The 14,029-nt window shown below is 38.4% G+C and overlaps 1 protein-coding gene across 1 annotated transcript; it reads right to left on the reverse strand.

The window, feature by feature from the left end:
- Positions 1–1,404: 1,404 nt before the first annotated feature.
- LOC141901905 (uncharacterized) lies at positions 1,405–10,883 on the reverse strand. The gene is made up of 6 exons (XM_074789473.1): positions 10,525–10,883; positions 8,830–8,902; positions 8,635–8,736; positions 6,906–6,993; positions 4,343–4,522; positions 1,405–3,939 (listed from the first exon to the last, which is right to left on the reverse strand). Exons 1-6 carry the CDS (start codon positions 10,755–10,757, stop codon positions 3,065–3,067), a joined length of 1,551 nt encoding a protein of 516 aa, XP_074645574.1. The 5' UTR covers positions 10,758–10,883; the 3' UTR covers positions 1,405–3,064.
- Positions 10,884–14,029: the final 3,146 nt, after the last annotated feature.

Genomic DNA, 14,029 nt, shown 5'->3' on the forward strand with positions numbered 1-14,029 from the left:
GGTACTCCAGCTGATTTCCACATGTAAGCGCCCTGCTCCTCCAGATTCAACGCTGGCGGTATAACGATGTTTTTCTTAAAACACGGATTATAAATCGAAGTTTTATACCCAAGATATTTTTTTTTTCATATCCGTTTAGAATTAAAACATACATCATCAACTTCGTCATAAAACGTGCCATATAACGTTGACGGATCTCAGTAATTTCTTGAGGCAGGCGTAGGTAGGCGTTGTGACTGTTTGGTATTGACCAATGCATCGCGTCTGCCAGCGACGCGAGTCGCACATGTACTGCGACGCGACGCGACCGTCTATCCGACCCAAGCGCAACACACTGACCTCCGCGCTTTTACAGACACACCGCCGCCGACGATCGGATTCAAGTCGACTAAAGCCTGGCGCAGACGAGCGAGTTTTTCGTGGGATTTTAGTTCGATAGAAAAATCGCTTGGAAATCGCAGCGACTCGTCACTCGTCTGTGCCGGGTTCATGCGCTGTTGGAGTAATCATTTGATTACTCCAAGATGTGATTGCGCCTGATTTCAGTTTTCGTTGCAAGCGGTCGCGTTGCTTCGCAAGCGGTCGCGAGTCGACCTACGCCCGCCATGATTTATGTGTACCTACGTTAACATTTCTATTTCCTAGTATTTGGCGCACACTGGACCCTATATTGAAACAGTTGAATATCCTTAAGCTCAAAGATATTAATAAACTTCAGCTAGGTACATTTTTATCAACAAATCCGTCTACTCTGAATTACCGAAATCATTCGAAAATTATTGGAGCGAAAATTTTCAAATCCAAAGTCGTAATATTCGGCGACGTCAAGATTTACAAACCCTTTCTTACAATAGCCAAAGAAGAAAATTGTCAGTAAAAATATCCGGCCCCTTACTTTGCAATTACATCAGTCACAATTTAACAAATATGGAAAATTCAAGCTGTTTCCGAAAAATTAAAGAAAACAACTTTGCTCTGAATGATTACATTATATAGGTATCGTCTAATTCAAACTGAAATAATAGTTATATTAAAAGTATGCATTAGATCATAATCGAAGTATTACAGAAAACAACTGGCTTAAATGATCAGATACGATAGGTATATCTTAAAACTGTTTTCATGGTTTATTATGTGTGCATTCTTGTGTGTTGAGGGTTGACTGTGAACGTGTTTTTTGTTATTACATTTTCTTCTTCACTTTTCTCTTTTGAGGGATCCGTTTTTAAGAGGGATCCGTTTTATAAACTATTTCTTAGTTTCTACAGAGTCTATCCTCCAAGTCTAATTTACTGTATTTTGTATTATGCTTTTTGTGCACTATGCTGAAAATCATACTTGAAAATAAAGCGTTCATTCATTCATTCATTCATTCAACAATGACTAATTTCATGAAATAAAGCCAACAATTTTTATTTCATCAGTTCTCACAAAATATAAACACAACAGTAGTAGACAACGGTGAAGCAAGTCAACATTATTTGTGCTTGTCTCGGTAGCAACGATGGCAGTATGTACCTTGTATTCAGCTAACTTGGTGGTAATTCAACGGACCCAAGATAATCGTTTAGCATTTCAATAAACAAGTCACGGGTACCGTTAAAAAAAATATATATACATATATAGATCGAAACGGGCACATGTTTACTTGTCAACCGTACATAGCTAAGTTCTTGGTAACCATAATAGGTACGAATCTCAAATAGCAATAACAAAATATATTCCTTTTCGTTAGAATAAAAATATACAGTATCAATTTGCAATTAGTGTACACAGTTCATAGTTCAGTCTGCATCGTCCGAGGCGTATAATGAAAAGTGCCTCATTTCTTATTTCAGGACTGTCACCTCTTCGTCAAGGGCGAATATAATAGAATGGAGAGTTTACCCGTGACGTTTGAAACCCATAAAGCTATACGCGTAGCGTCAGCGTTTTCATAATAAAAACGATATAAAGTTACTACTGTTTGCAACTAAAAATTAGCAATGCAATGAGAAAAAACGTGTGGTTTTCCAAGGACATATGTGAACAATGACCTTTCAAAACGGCTTTCCGCGGACGCAAGAACGAGTAAAGCAAGCACCGAAATAATAGCGACCAAATACGCTAGAATAGGTTTCAAACGTCACGCATTGTGGAGAAAATGTGGTTCATAGGTCTACGTGAACTTTGGTTAAGTAACAATATCAGTGGTAGAAATAATTATGCAATATAGACCTTATTCACGTGACGTCACAGCATGTCATACTGCCCATCTAGCCCCTACGTAGTATCAAAGAGTCGAGTGCAATTTAAACGAACAATAATGACGCGGGCGAACATTACATCAATGAATACGGTTTATACACGACCTTGCAGTAAGTAACAATCTTGGGTCGAGGCTTTCTTAGAGAAAATATGTATTGCATTAGTTATATTTGCATCAATGTAATGTTCAAACACAGCCCAACGTTGTGGCTCTGGAAATAAGAACGTGTTCCCAGTACAAAAACTACAATCACGTTTACCTGGCGATTACGCCGCCTTACGACAAGTTAAGCATGATAATTAATCAAAACGACATGACAATCAGTAATAATAAATCGAATTAACAAAGTTACAGCCAACGAAGTTGAACGATTTTTAAACCATTCAACGGGCAAAAATCAACTATAACGAGAATGATTTATAACAATTCGCGATAATTGGTTTAAATTCACATCTCATTGACACATATAACAATTAATCATAATATAATTACAATGTAACGGTTGCGCATATTTTTAAATATTTTCGTTAGTTTCAATCGCGCATATCGTAAATGCTTTTTTTACATTCATTTTTATATTAGATGCTTTTTTACACTTGACGCATTTATTGACGTTACAACAATAGTATTGAGAAATCACTATGGTGAAAGACGTTACAATTACAAAATATATTGTTCTGTGCTCTGAGCAAACGCGTGTAGAGCAATCAACTATGCTTGAATTGATGTATATTACTGAGCATTGTCTCCCGATGCTAGGACACGTGCGGGCGCACACCAAAGCCACCCGACGTAAATGCGTTACACCGCGACATATTACGGAGTATCTACGGCAGCTGATTGGATACTGGTCGGCGAATCGTCATTAGACTTCAACGTGGCAGGCGGTGGTGGCGATGTGGAATTGGCATTTTCAATTTTCACGGACGACTGAATGTTTAAATTACGCACGCCGATAAACGATCCGCTAAAATTAACGGGAATACTAATCGGATGATACATCGATACAGACGACTGACCGCCTCCGCATTGACCTAATTTAGATACATGAACTGCGATTGGGACGTAATGAGTACCGGACGGGTGTAACGCGAAAGCGGGCACCAAAACGTCACTGCCCTCGCTGTTTTTATTGTTCTGGTCATGAGCTTTCGACACGCTGACGTTCAAGTCAGGATTGGTTCCACTGTCGGCACTATTACCGGATAGTTCGGACACAGGGTAAGCGGTACTTTCCGAACTCGGGCTCAGAGGACGTTTTAAACAATGAGTGGGACGGTACGGCCGCGATCCGTCACGCGAACACGACGATGACGAACTATCGCTCTGTCTGGCTGGTTCCTTACGCCGTGACGTAAAACGAAGTTTAATGTCGTTTTTAAACTTATATATCTCCTTGGAATTCTTCTCAGTGTTGATTTGGTAGTTTTCTTCATGTTTAGCCGACGATAATCCGGATGTTGCGGACTCGCAGCCTCCCCGTATCTCGTTAGACGCGTCAAAACTGGCGCTTAGATCTCTTACAATATATCGATCCGCATCGATTATTTGTTTATTGTTGTCGGAATTCGTTTGTTGCTCCTCGCAACGGCTTTCCAACAACTCAGCAGATGGCGCTGACTTATTCGTTTCGGCCTCAGCCGCCCATAGTGATCGGTCGCACTGCCCTTCTAATTTCATGTCGATTGATCCTAATTAAAAATCAGTTAGAAAATTAAATTCTACTTTTTCTTTAATTCAGCAATGTTCTTTCATTCATCTAGATGGCAGTTTATCCGCCAGAAGCTATCATTTGGGTAAGTACATGTGTATCAAACTTAAATCTGAACGAACATTCCTTGTATGCTACGTATGTACGTGGGAAACAATGTATCGTTGTTATCTTTGTTATCATCTTATCTTTTTTATCTTAGTATATTTTTGTCGTTATTCATTTGAACGCCGATAGTTCGTTTTTACGCAGCGTTTTCGTGTCACATTAATTAAAAAATTGGTGGAGATCTTGAATTTCGAATCTTTCGCTCAAATCAGTCACCATATATTGTATAGGGCCTATGGTGGATGCTTAATTTCATATAATCCACATGTACTTACTTTTCGCAAATTTCTGACTTTGCGCTTCCAAATAGTTCCTCAGTTTGACACAAGCTGAATCGGCGGCGTTGTAGCCTTCGACTTCGACCAGGAATCGCATCAGTTCGGCGGCGCATTCCTTGAAACCCATCAGGAAATTCTCGTGACAAATGATTTTGTCATGATTGTCACGACTATCCCCTAAAATATACGTAAATATATCAATGAAAAAGGTACCACATCAAAGTAATGATTTTCGTATGGTTCTTTTTAAGTTTACTCGTAATAATTCGTGCAGGAAAACAAGTATCGTGAAATGATAAATAGAATATTTTTCGTAATATACTTTTTCTTTGTGAATATAAACCATTTTCACTTATATTTGTAAGCGGTTAGTACTCGTATACAGAATATTTTCACAATTTAAGTACGGATAATATTTCTTCAATGTGCACATCACGAAAGCTGATATAAGCTTATACTACCTCTATCTGGCCCGAGATTCCGTCTACAGACCTACAGTTTAGAATGGGTCAAGAATTTTTAGTAGATTATGATGGCTTATACTACGGGTATCCTTGTAACGTCGTCAATCGTTCTTTCTCCTGCCAGCAAGCTATATCGGCCATGCTCCTTCCTCCTACAGTACTTCATCAAATAGCACAGAATTCTTCGGCTTTTTCTAATTGCTCGGAGTACTATGGTGGCTGATAAGGGCCAAATAATTTTTAATAATAACAGTAAATTTTAAACGATCTCGATTATAGAAAAACGCAAAACGAAACTTATAGACAAAAACGAACTTTTCGTTTTTGCACCCTAGAAAAAACGAATTTTACCGCGCAAAAACGAAATATTATAGAGCAAAAACGAAAATATTCGTTTTTGCTCTATGATTTTTCCTTTTTCGCTCCATAATATTCGTTTTGGCGAAAAGTTCGTTTATGCGCGGTAGCAAAAACGAAGTTTTCGTTTTTGCTCTATAGGTTTCGTTTTGCATTTTTCTATAATCAAGGTCGTGTAAAAATTAATGCGTTTGGCCCTTATCAGCCATCATAAAGTACGGACCCGTTGCCGAAAAATTACGTAATTGAGAGCAACAAAAAGCAATCTATTTCTTCAATGATACCCGCCGAATTTTTGTTTCTGTCCCACGATTAACCTATTTTTCTCATATCTTTAGACAAGCAACAACTTGGCAGCTGTACGATATTTTGTGAGTTTTTGCTGAATATATCTAATTAAATTAAATTCAAAATGGTTGACACGCGTTATCTGCATTGCCCCGTCATCGTATGAGATTTTGAAATGGAGCAATTATTATTTTTCCCCTAGCTCCTGTCATCCAAAGCTTATTTCTTCGAAATACATGTACGTACATTTACATTTGATGTAAACTAAAATCCTCGTTTCGATTCGGGCCCACACGGCACCTCCACTTTCGGGTTGGGATGTCCGTAATCCAAGCAATTAAAAAAAACCTTAGTAAATTTAAGTACTTCCTGCCCACCAATTGTCCCAGTTTTCTGACTCTTGAACCTTCCAACCAAGGTCCGTAGTCAGGATTTTTCAAGGGCATGTCCAAACCAAGGGAAATTTTGACCACCATCCCGATCCCCAACTAGTAACAACAATTCCCTGATTTCCGTGGTATAGTATGATTATTGGGTGCATATATGAAAAAAAAACTGGGTCAAAGGTCAGAATGCAACATAGAAAGCATAATAATAGATATATCATAATAATACATAAATCATTGGGTGCACCCTAGCTTGTCAGGGTTTTGATTACGCGAGAAGGTTGCATTTGCTACCTGCTGGTACTACACTAACTTCCTCCGATTATCATATTCAAAGCATATTTGAAATAACACAAATTGCTAGAACATAGTTATCTGTTCTACAATAAAAGTGTTAACCTTTTGAAAATCCAAAAGTTTTTCAAACTTCAACGTTTTATATTTCAATCCGGAATTTCACAGTATGTACAGTATATATGGGGTCTAGGGACACCATTCCCACTTGGGAAGTGGTTTGAAATGCTCAACAGTCCGGTCGACCTAATTTGTTTTCAGCTGATTGTCCTTCGGGAATACAGATACATAAAGAAGGATCAACATACGTAATTACTCAAAGAGTCTTCATCAAAATGTTCCATGAAAACTTCAAATATATGTAAAAGGTGCTGATTTCGCCAGTCGATTCTGATCAGGCCAGTGCTGTTGTTGGGCTGAAGATGTAACTAGCTTGGATACTTTCATAAATCAAATCAAGACAATCCTTCAAAGCTTCATTAATGGATGGACGAATGGACGGACCAACGACGGATGAAAAGTGAACGCAATAATAGCCTGCTGAGACTTAAGTCCTAAGTAGGTTGAAAAATGAATAAATCTCCACTTATTCTTTTTTTAACGTCAGTCGAAAAACGAAAAGTTAGACGTGTTAACGTGGCGTTTTCGTGTTTTTCGGGGGAAAAGAATTGGCAGATATCGAGCGTCATAGTTTGCTCTTTACTATTCCGAATCAGCCACCATAATATAGCAATAACCTCGTGTAAAAAACATCCGTGTATTCTCATTTACCTTCTAAACAGTTGATCATAGCCTGCAATCTTTTGATATGTACAATCGCTAATTCAATTATCTCCGTTTTTTCGATTCTTCCTTGACCCTTAAAATTTGAAAATGAAAATTAATTCAATCTGTGCGCTTGAAAATCTTACAAATCACCGTGCAAAATATGGTAACCCTAACGGGCTATTATCTAATTACTTGAGTACGGATATTTTCAAGCAAAAAAATGGGAATGCGAAGGAAAGAAAACTTTAATAATACGAGGCAAATAAAAGGGAACAGGGAGAAATGAATATGAGTATTTTCCACATAAAATCTCGAAAGGACTGCGGAAAAAAATAACTAGGGGCCCAGGGACACCATGCCCACTTGGGAAGTGGTTTCAAAAGCTCATCAATCTAAAAATTTCAATATATAACCCGCAACAATCATAGAACATGTCAGCAGCTACGATTTTGATTTTTGATAACAAAATATGCCCCATTACCAACTTAGTTACTCTACTATTCGACGCCCCCTGGTGACCATATGCAAAACCCAATGACCTTGAAACTCACCACAATCATAGACGATGTCATGAGCTACAACTTTGCAATTGATTGTGGTAACAAAATATGCATAGGTACGAATATAATATCGAAATACTAAGTTCACTTATTATTCAACGCCCCCTGGTGTCCATATAAAATAACCAATGACCTTGAAACTCACCAAGTCATAGAAAACGTTATGAGCTACAACTTTGCAATCGATTGTGGCAACAAAATATGCTTAGGTATCAATATAATGTGGAAAAACTTTTTTCCACCTACTAATGAGTACTGATGACACCAAGATGGCCGCTAATTGGTGATAATTGGCTGATCAAAAATACCTGTCTCAGCTATTGCAGATCCCTTTCCACAGAGTAGCTACCACAAATTTCAATGAAAAATGGCAAACCAGTAGAAAGCTACAGGACTCAGAATTCGGAGCAAAATTGGCCTTTTGGGCACAAAAAATTGTCACGGGAGGGCCATCTTGAATCCGATCGACACAATTTATGTTATGCTGATGGGCCTTTGGGGGATACAAATACATATGAAAGATCAAGATAATTGATCAAAGTGTCTTTAAAATTTCCCTCGAAAACATGAAATATGTGTAAAAAGTGCTGATTTTGGCGAACAACAATGGCTGCCAGTCGGCCATCTTGAATCTGAAAGGGCCAGTCTTTGGGCTGAAGATGTGTCTAGGGTAGATACATGTGTAACCCAAATATAAAGACATTAAATTGAAGCGTCTTCAGAACTTCCCAAAATAACTGGATTCCGTCTACAGACGAACGGACGGACGACGGACGAAAAGTGAACGCAATAGTCCGCTGGGATTTATGTCCCAAAAAAGGAGGTGAAAATTGTGATGAATTTGATTTGAATGATGGAATAAATGGAAAAATATAACTTTTGTAAATCGCGAGAAGATTGAGATGTCGGAACAAAAACTTTAGCAAGTTACTAGATTGAAAATCAAGACTGGCATAACAAACAAATAACTTCGGTTTTATTTGTCCAATTTTCATGAAAACACGACGGAAGACTAAAAATGAATATTTCTTTCTTATTGACAAGAATCCAAAACTGTTCCGCAGAAAATATCTGGCGCCAGAAATGTTCCGTAATTGCGTATGGTGTCGTTTTTTAATATGCCCAACGTTGCCGAGATACACATCGATTGTACACCACAAATTGAGTCTCACCTGTTTTAAGTACGATGAAGGAATCAGTTTGCTTAAATCTCCTAGACAATTATTCATTCGATCTCGTCTTCTTTTCTCGATAATTCTGTGGGATTGCGGGTCCTTGAAAATAAAACGCATGTACACGCATATGTTTAGTATAAATCGTCTGCACCCATGCGCCATCTACCGACGATGGAGAATATGAAAACTTACCCGCGAAGTTTTCTGGCGTTTCGGGTGAGGTTCATAGTCATCCACGGACATGGGTAGGTTCAAATTCAGAGACCTAAAGAAAAGAAATTTACACGCATCAAGTTTCTGTTTTGTGTATAACGAAGTAACCTGACCAGGCCGGCTCAACATCCGAATGACAATGTTCTCGGCAGTAATCTAACTCTATTTAAATCGAGTCTAAAATCGATTTCAAAGGACTCATTAGTAACACGTTTTCGTTCGTTTTCGTTTGGAATATCCACATGCTTTTTCAAACTTGATTCGAAAAGCCACGTTGCGGGAAAAAGAAGCAACATTTTTTAGATAGTTTTTCTTTGCATCGGCAATTTCTCAAAAGATTTCTGCGCGAGCATTCCATGGGGCCGACATTTTCGAGACCCCCTTGCGCTACGTACAAAAAGTTCCACTTTCATGAAAATCGACATGCCCCGACTATACGGGCCTCTCACAATAAAACTCGTCGGTCTGCACGACTGGATAGTGGTTCCTTAAAAAAAATACTCAACCAGAAACGGTTACAATAGTATTACGGAATCTCGGGCCTAGCTCAGCGCCTTCTCTCAGAAAAGCTAGAGTCTCGATTATTTTGAGATTGTGACTGGATACTATACATCTCGCACTTCTAAAGAATCTAGGTCGGTTCATATATTCAGTACTGCCATGTTAAACGCAATATTTTGCTTAGGGTGAATATTCTAGAAAGGTATTTGTTCGAACGATTAAACATTCTAACTTCAACTGAGCGCAAAAAACACTTCTCGTTATCAACACGCTCGTTGGCTATAGTTCATTCAATACATCTCGAATAGCAATCAAATAACATTCGTATGTAGGCCACGCGTACATGAGTGTCTCCGGAAATACTAGGGTGTCATAGTACGCGTGCATCAAAACGACGGATGTTATCTTACTGAAATTACTACAACGACGCATAAGTGTAATCATAGACAATGCATGCTGTAATGAATCATTTTTACATCGAGGACAGGTTTACTCGCAATTCTCTGTGACACTTTTCACCAATGCACGTGTGACGAAACAATGTATAAATATACAGTTAGTTATTAGTTCCGATCTATCCTGCCAGGGATACAACTGCTTTTACGAAGCCGAATGGCCCACGCGATGGCAACTTAATCGCTTATGTTTAATCGAAATGTTTTTTGATTTAGTTGCGAATACCTTGAAGATGGACCGTTTACAAACCAACGTTTATCGGGGGTCCGTTAATTCAAAATACAGATATTGAGTGGCATGCGCGATCGAAAATACAGATATTGAGTGGCATGCGCGATCGATGGTTACTATGATATTTTGAATGAGGACAACATTTCCGGATGATCTTCATCATATATTTGCGCCTCGTCAACTGAGTAGATTTTTTTTCTTGCTATCAATTGATAGGGTAACTGCATGATTGAGGCTGTACAAGCAGACCAGCGAGTACCCAAAAACACCGTGCCTTCAGTGTATTTCAACACGATATCGTAGAAAAACAAACTTGAAAGTTTATTGACGCGAAGAGAAATAACGCATGCATCGCCTAGTATCACCGAAAATGAATGATTTATAATATAATATCAAGGATCTAGAAAATAAATCTAAAAACTACTCTAAAAATTTGTAGACTTCAAAGCAAACCCTAGTAAGGAAACTGTTTAAATTAATGCTTACCTGTCCGGGTGTTTTAGACTGCGATGATATTGCGTAGTTGATTCGTCAGTTGAAGTAAGGGGGGTAAGAGTTCTTGAAATCGAGGTACCGGCTCCGCTACTTGAAGAGCTGCCGTGATGATGATGATGGTGGTGGTGATGATGAAATGAAGGATCCAAATCACTGTCGGGTTCCATGACCAAACTATTTCGTCGATTAGAAGTCGAAAGTCTGCTAGAGTTACAAACCGACATCGTTCAACTACTAACTCTCGTAAATTCTAACATGATCATTCAAGTGAAAGCGTCTTCGCGATTGGACTCTCGAACAGCAGACGTAGCGATCGCCGCAAGTCATGCTTTCACTCACGTGCAAACAAGCATTTAGCCACGCCTCCATGCGTCAGGCATTCTCTATTTATCTTTTTAATTCGAAGTAATTAAACGTTTCTTTCAATTTTTGACCATATTATAGTCTATAGTAAAAATACGAAGTCGTATATTTTCATATATAGAATAAAGATATGACTTTCTTAATATTTTGGTTAAGATTAGTCGGCGGATTACGCCGATGTCGAATGATTGACAGATATTCTCACGTGTACGGCGGCATGTATTCTAACGAGTCACATGTTGTACAGCAGGCAGTGTATCATAGATAGTGTAGCACGTGTATACACGTATGGCGCGTTGCAGAAACGACCGTGAAGCCCTCTTGTCGATCTGTTCAGCCCTAATGACAAGATAGATAAAAAATCCGCCCCAAATCTAGGGGCAGGTATGAGGAATAAAGAAGACGGGTCCCAGAACATCTCATAAAGTGCTGTATTATGGTACACGTGACAAACAGCACAGCGGGCGCCTTGAGGCGCGGGGTAGACAATTTTGAAAAATGGATAATTTGCAGTGAGTGATTCTAAACAAATGACCAGCAATGATTTGCCACTGCTTGTGTAACTTTCTTTCGATCAGGTCATGATAATGGCAAAGAAAGGGAGCCTTTTTCTGAATTTTTGTGCAGTACCCGTACCGTTTATAGGTAGGCTACGGGATCTTTTGGCAATTTGAGACTGCCCTTTTTATATTTGGCAATTGAGTCGTGTCCTTTAGGGCATTTTAGCAACTCGTAAGAATTTTTGGGAGTTACTTCTGCCCTCTTCACTGGATTTCTTAAAACTATTTTGGCGATGATTCTTTTCTAAAAATGTCAGCCTATAACGCGCCTGTTATTCAAGTATACATTTAAGAATTCTTCCAAAAGCCGTTTAGCGCACAGAGATGCTGGTTTTATGACAACACTACCACTGCAGGGAAATTCACAGACATCACCAGACTGTTTGCGGATGATGTAGTTTTTTCGGAAATTTAGGTGTGCCCGCGGGGATGTTCCTTTCGAACAGAAAAATCTTTTGTAGACTATTTTCATCCGGGTATTGGTAGAAATTTGCTTCTGGTAATAAAGGGCAAAATGTATAGCAAAAGAAAATGAATTCCATCTCCAGTTGCTAACATTTGAGTCAAATTTTATGGTCTCGGCGGATCTGGTGATATATCTTGAAGTTTCATCGTGTAACTTATGATTCGAGCATCTGAATCGACGGTATTGTCAATCGTAGATCGGTGTTGATAAACCATGGACCAAAATCTTGATGTATTAAATTAGGCGCAGCCAAGAAATTCACCCCAATCAGTTGCTTGCCGGTTCAGACTGAATGGAAGATTGTTTGAATGAACCAGAACCGAATTTCCCATTATGTTCTTCAATTTAAACAAAAAATTCTGTTAACTCGACCGCCGATCACTCAACTTGATCTGTACTTCGATTTCCGATTTCAAAATCAAACACCCTGTTTCGCTCCCGGCAGGTGTGGGGGGGTCTGTACAAGGGACACTCAATCGAGGAATCAAACGAAATTTACCAGCCAGATACATAACAGGGACAATCCCTATTTTAGGATACAAAAAAAACATCACGGAACCGACAGAATCTCCGCAGTCGAACAATATATTAGGCATAAGCCTACATTTAATAGGCCTTATAGGTGGAACACGAATTAACGAGTTCCTCTCGGATAAGTTAATATCCTCTCGATTAATTAATTAGTTCCCTTAGTTTTAATAACATTTGTGTTTTGTTAATTATAATTAGCAACTGAGAAATTAACATTCATTATACAATGTATCATGGATGGTCAATCAACTAACCGACACCAAAGAACTACGTATAAAGCTTTTATATTATATATATGTATTCTGCCTCTCGCGTTTGATTTTGGATTTTACTGCCTATCGGGAGATAGTTTGCTTAAAGTCTAACAATTATGACGCTTATTTCTGGTTAAAGGATAACAAGGAATTATTAGAATTATTTCCTAGGATTTCTATTGCTCTAAGAATTTTAGATCTAGTAGAATTCAATAGTAACTCGAATCGACAAGCATTTAGGGGAGCGTCCATAAGTACGCGTGATTTTCCCGAAGATTTCCCCTCCCCTTAGTTCATATCTATAATAATATTCGTATCTGTTTTGATCGTTGATTTTAAGGGCAAATTGTCGGTGGACGTTTTACACGTCATAAATATAGAATAGGATAGAATACAATAGAACTTTATTGAACTCTAAAATCTTACAATAAAAATCATTCGAATGTCAATAAAGTACAAACAATGTGGATAATTTAAAAGAACAAAATAATAAAATCGAAGGGGACGACAGCATAGTTATAGCCTACATGTAAAGTATAAAAAGAGTTAAGGTCACACAATCACGAGACCGACAAAAAGAAAATTCTCAACCTTACTACGCCACAACCCACCGTCAAAAATCAGAACCCCCGGCCCCGACTAAAAAACCATCATCTAGGAATGATTCATCGGTTAGCCCGAACAGTTACACTACAACACCACGTGCTCCCACCCCGTAATTGTGGGACCTGTTAAAAAAAAGACCCGCTTCATATATCTGTTATTCGCTGTACATAGCTTCAGAAAAGGTTACATATCTCAAAGTCATTGCCGTAGACATCAGAAGAATAAAAAGTTGTGTGGGTGTGACAATAAACTTGTGGCGGAGTCTTGACTTAATCGCATGGAATTTTCGCCATTCACATATTAAATTGTTTCTCATCGATTCGCACAATTTCCCAAAATCCAAGTGTTTTAATTTACCGGAGATAAAACAGCACAAGATTTATCCAAAAACTGACGCCGAAATTTGTCGATATCTTCAGTGTAGAAAATTGTTATGAATTTCAATTCGAAAAGGCTGCGGAACTCCAGTCAAATCTGAGCCGCTTTTCTTTCGGGTTTTAAAAATCTAAAATGTTAACAGAAATTTAAAAATCTAAAATGTTAACAGAAATTCAATTAACCGAATCAACGAAATTTCAAAGCTGGCTGTGAGTAATATGATATGGTCAGACCAGTATGAAATAATTCTAAGGTGAATAAATCCTGTTCCATATCTGATTCGACAGTACCGGTGAGCAATAAAGTATAAATTGAATTGAATTGATCGTCGAATGACG

Source organism: Tubulanus polymorphus, chromosome 3 (assembly GCF_964204645.1).
Source record: "Tubulanus polymorphus chromosome 3, tnTubPoly1.2, whole genome shotgun sequence".
In the NCBI taxonomy this organism is placed as follows: domain Eukaryota; kingdom Metazoa; phylum Nemertea; class Palaeonemertea; order Tubulaniformes; family Tubulanidae; genus Tubulanus; species Tubulanus polymorphus.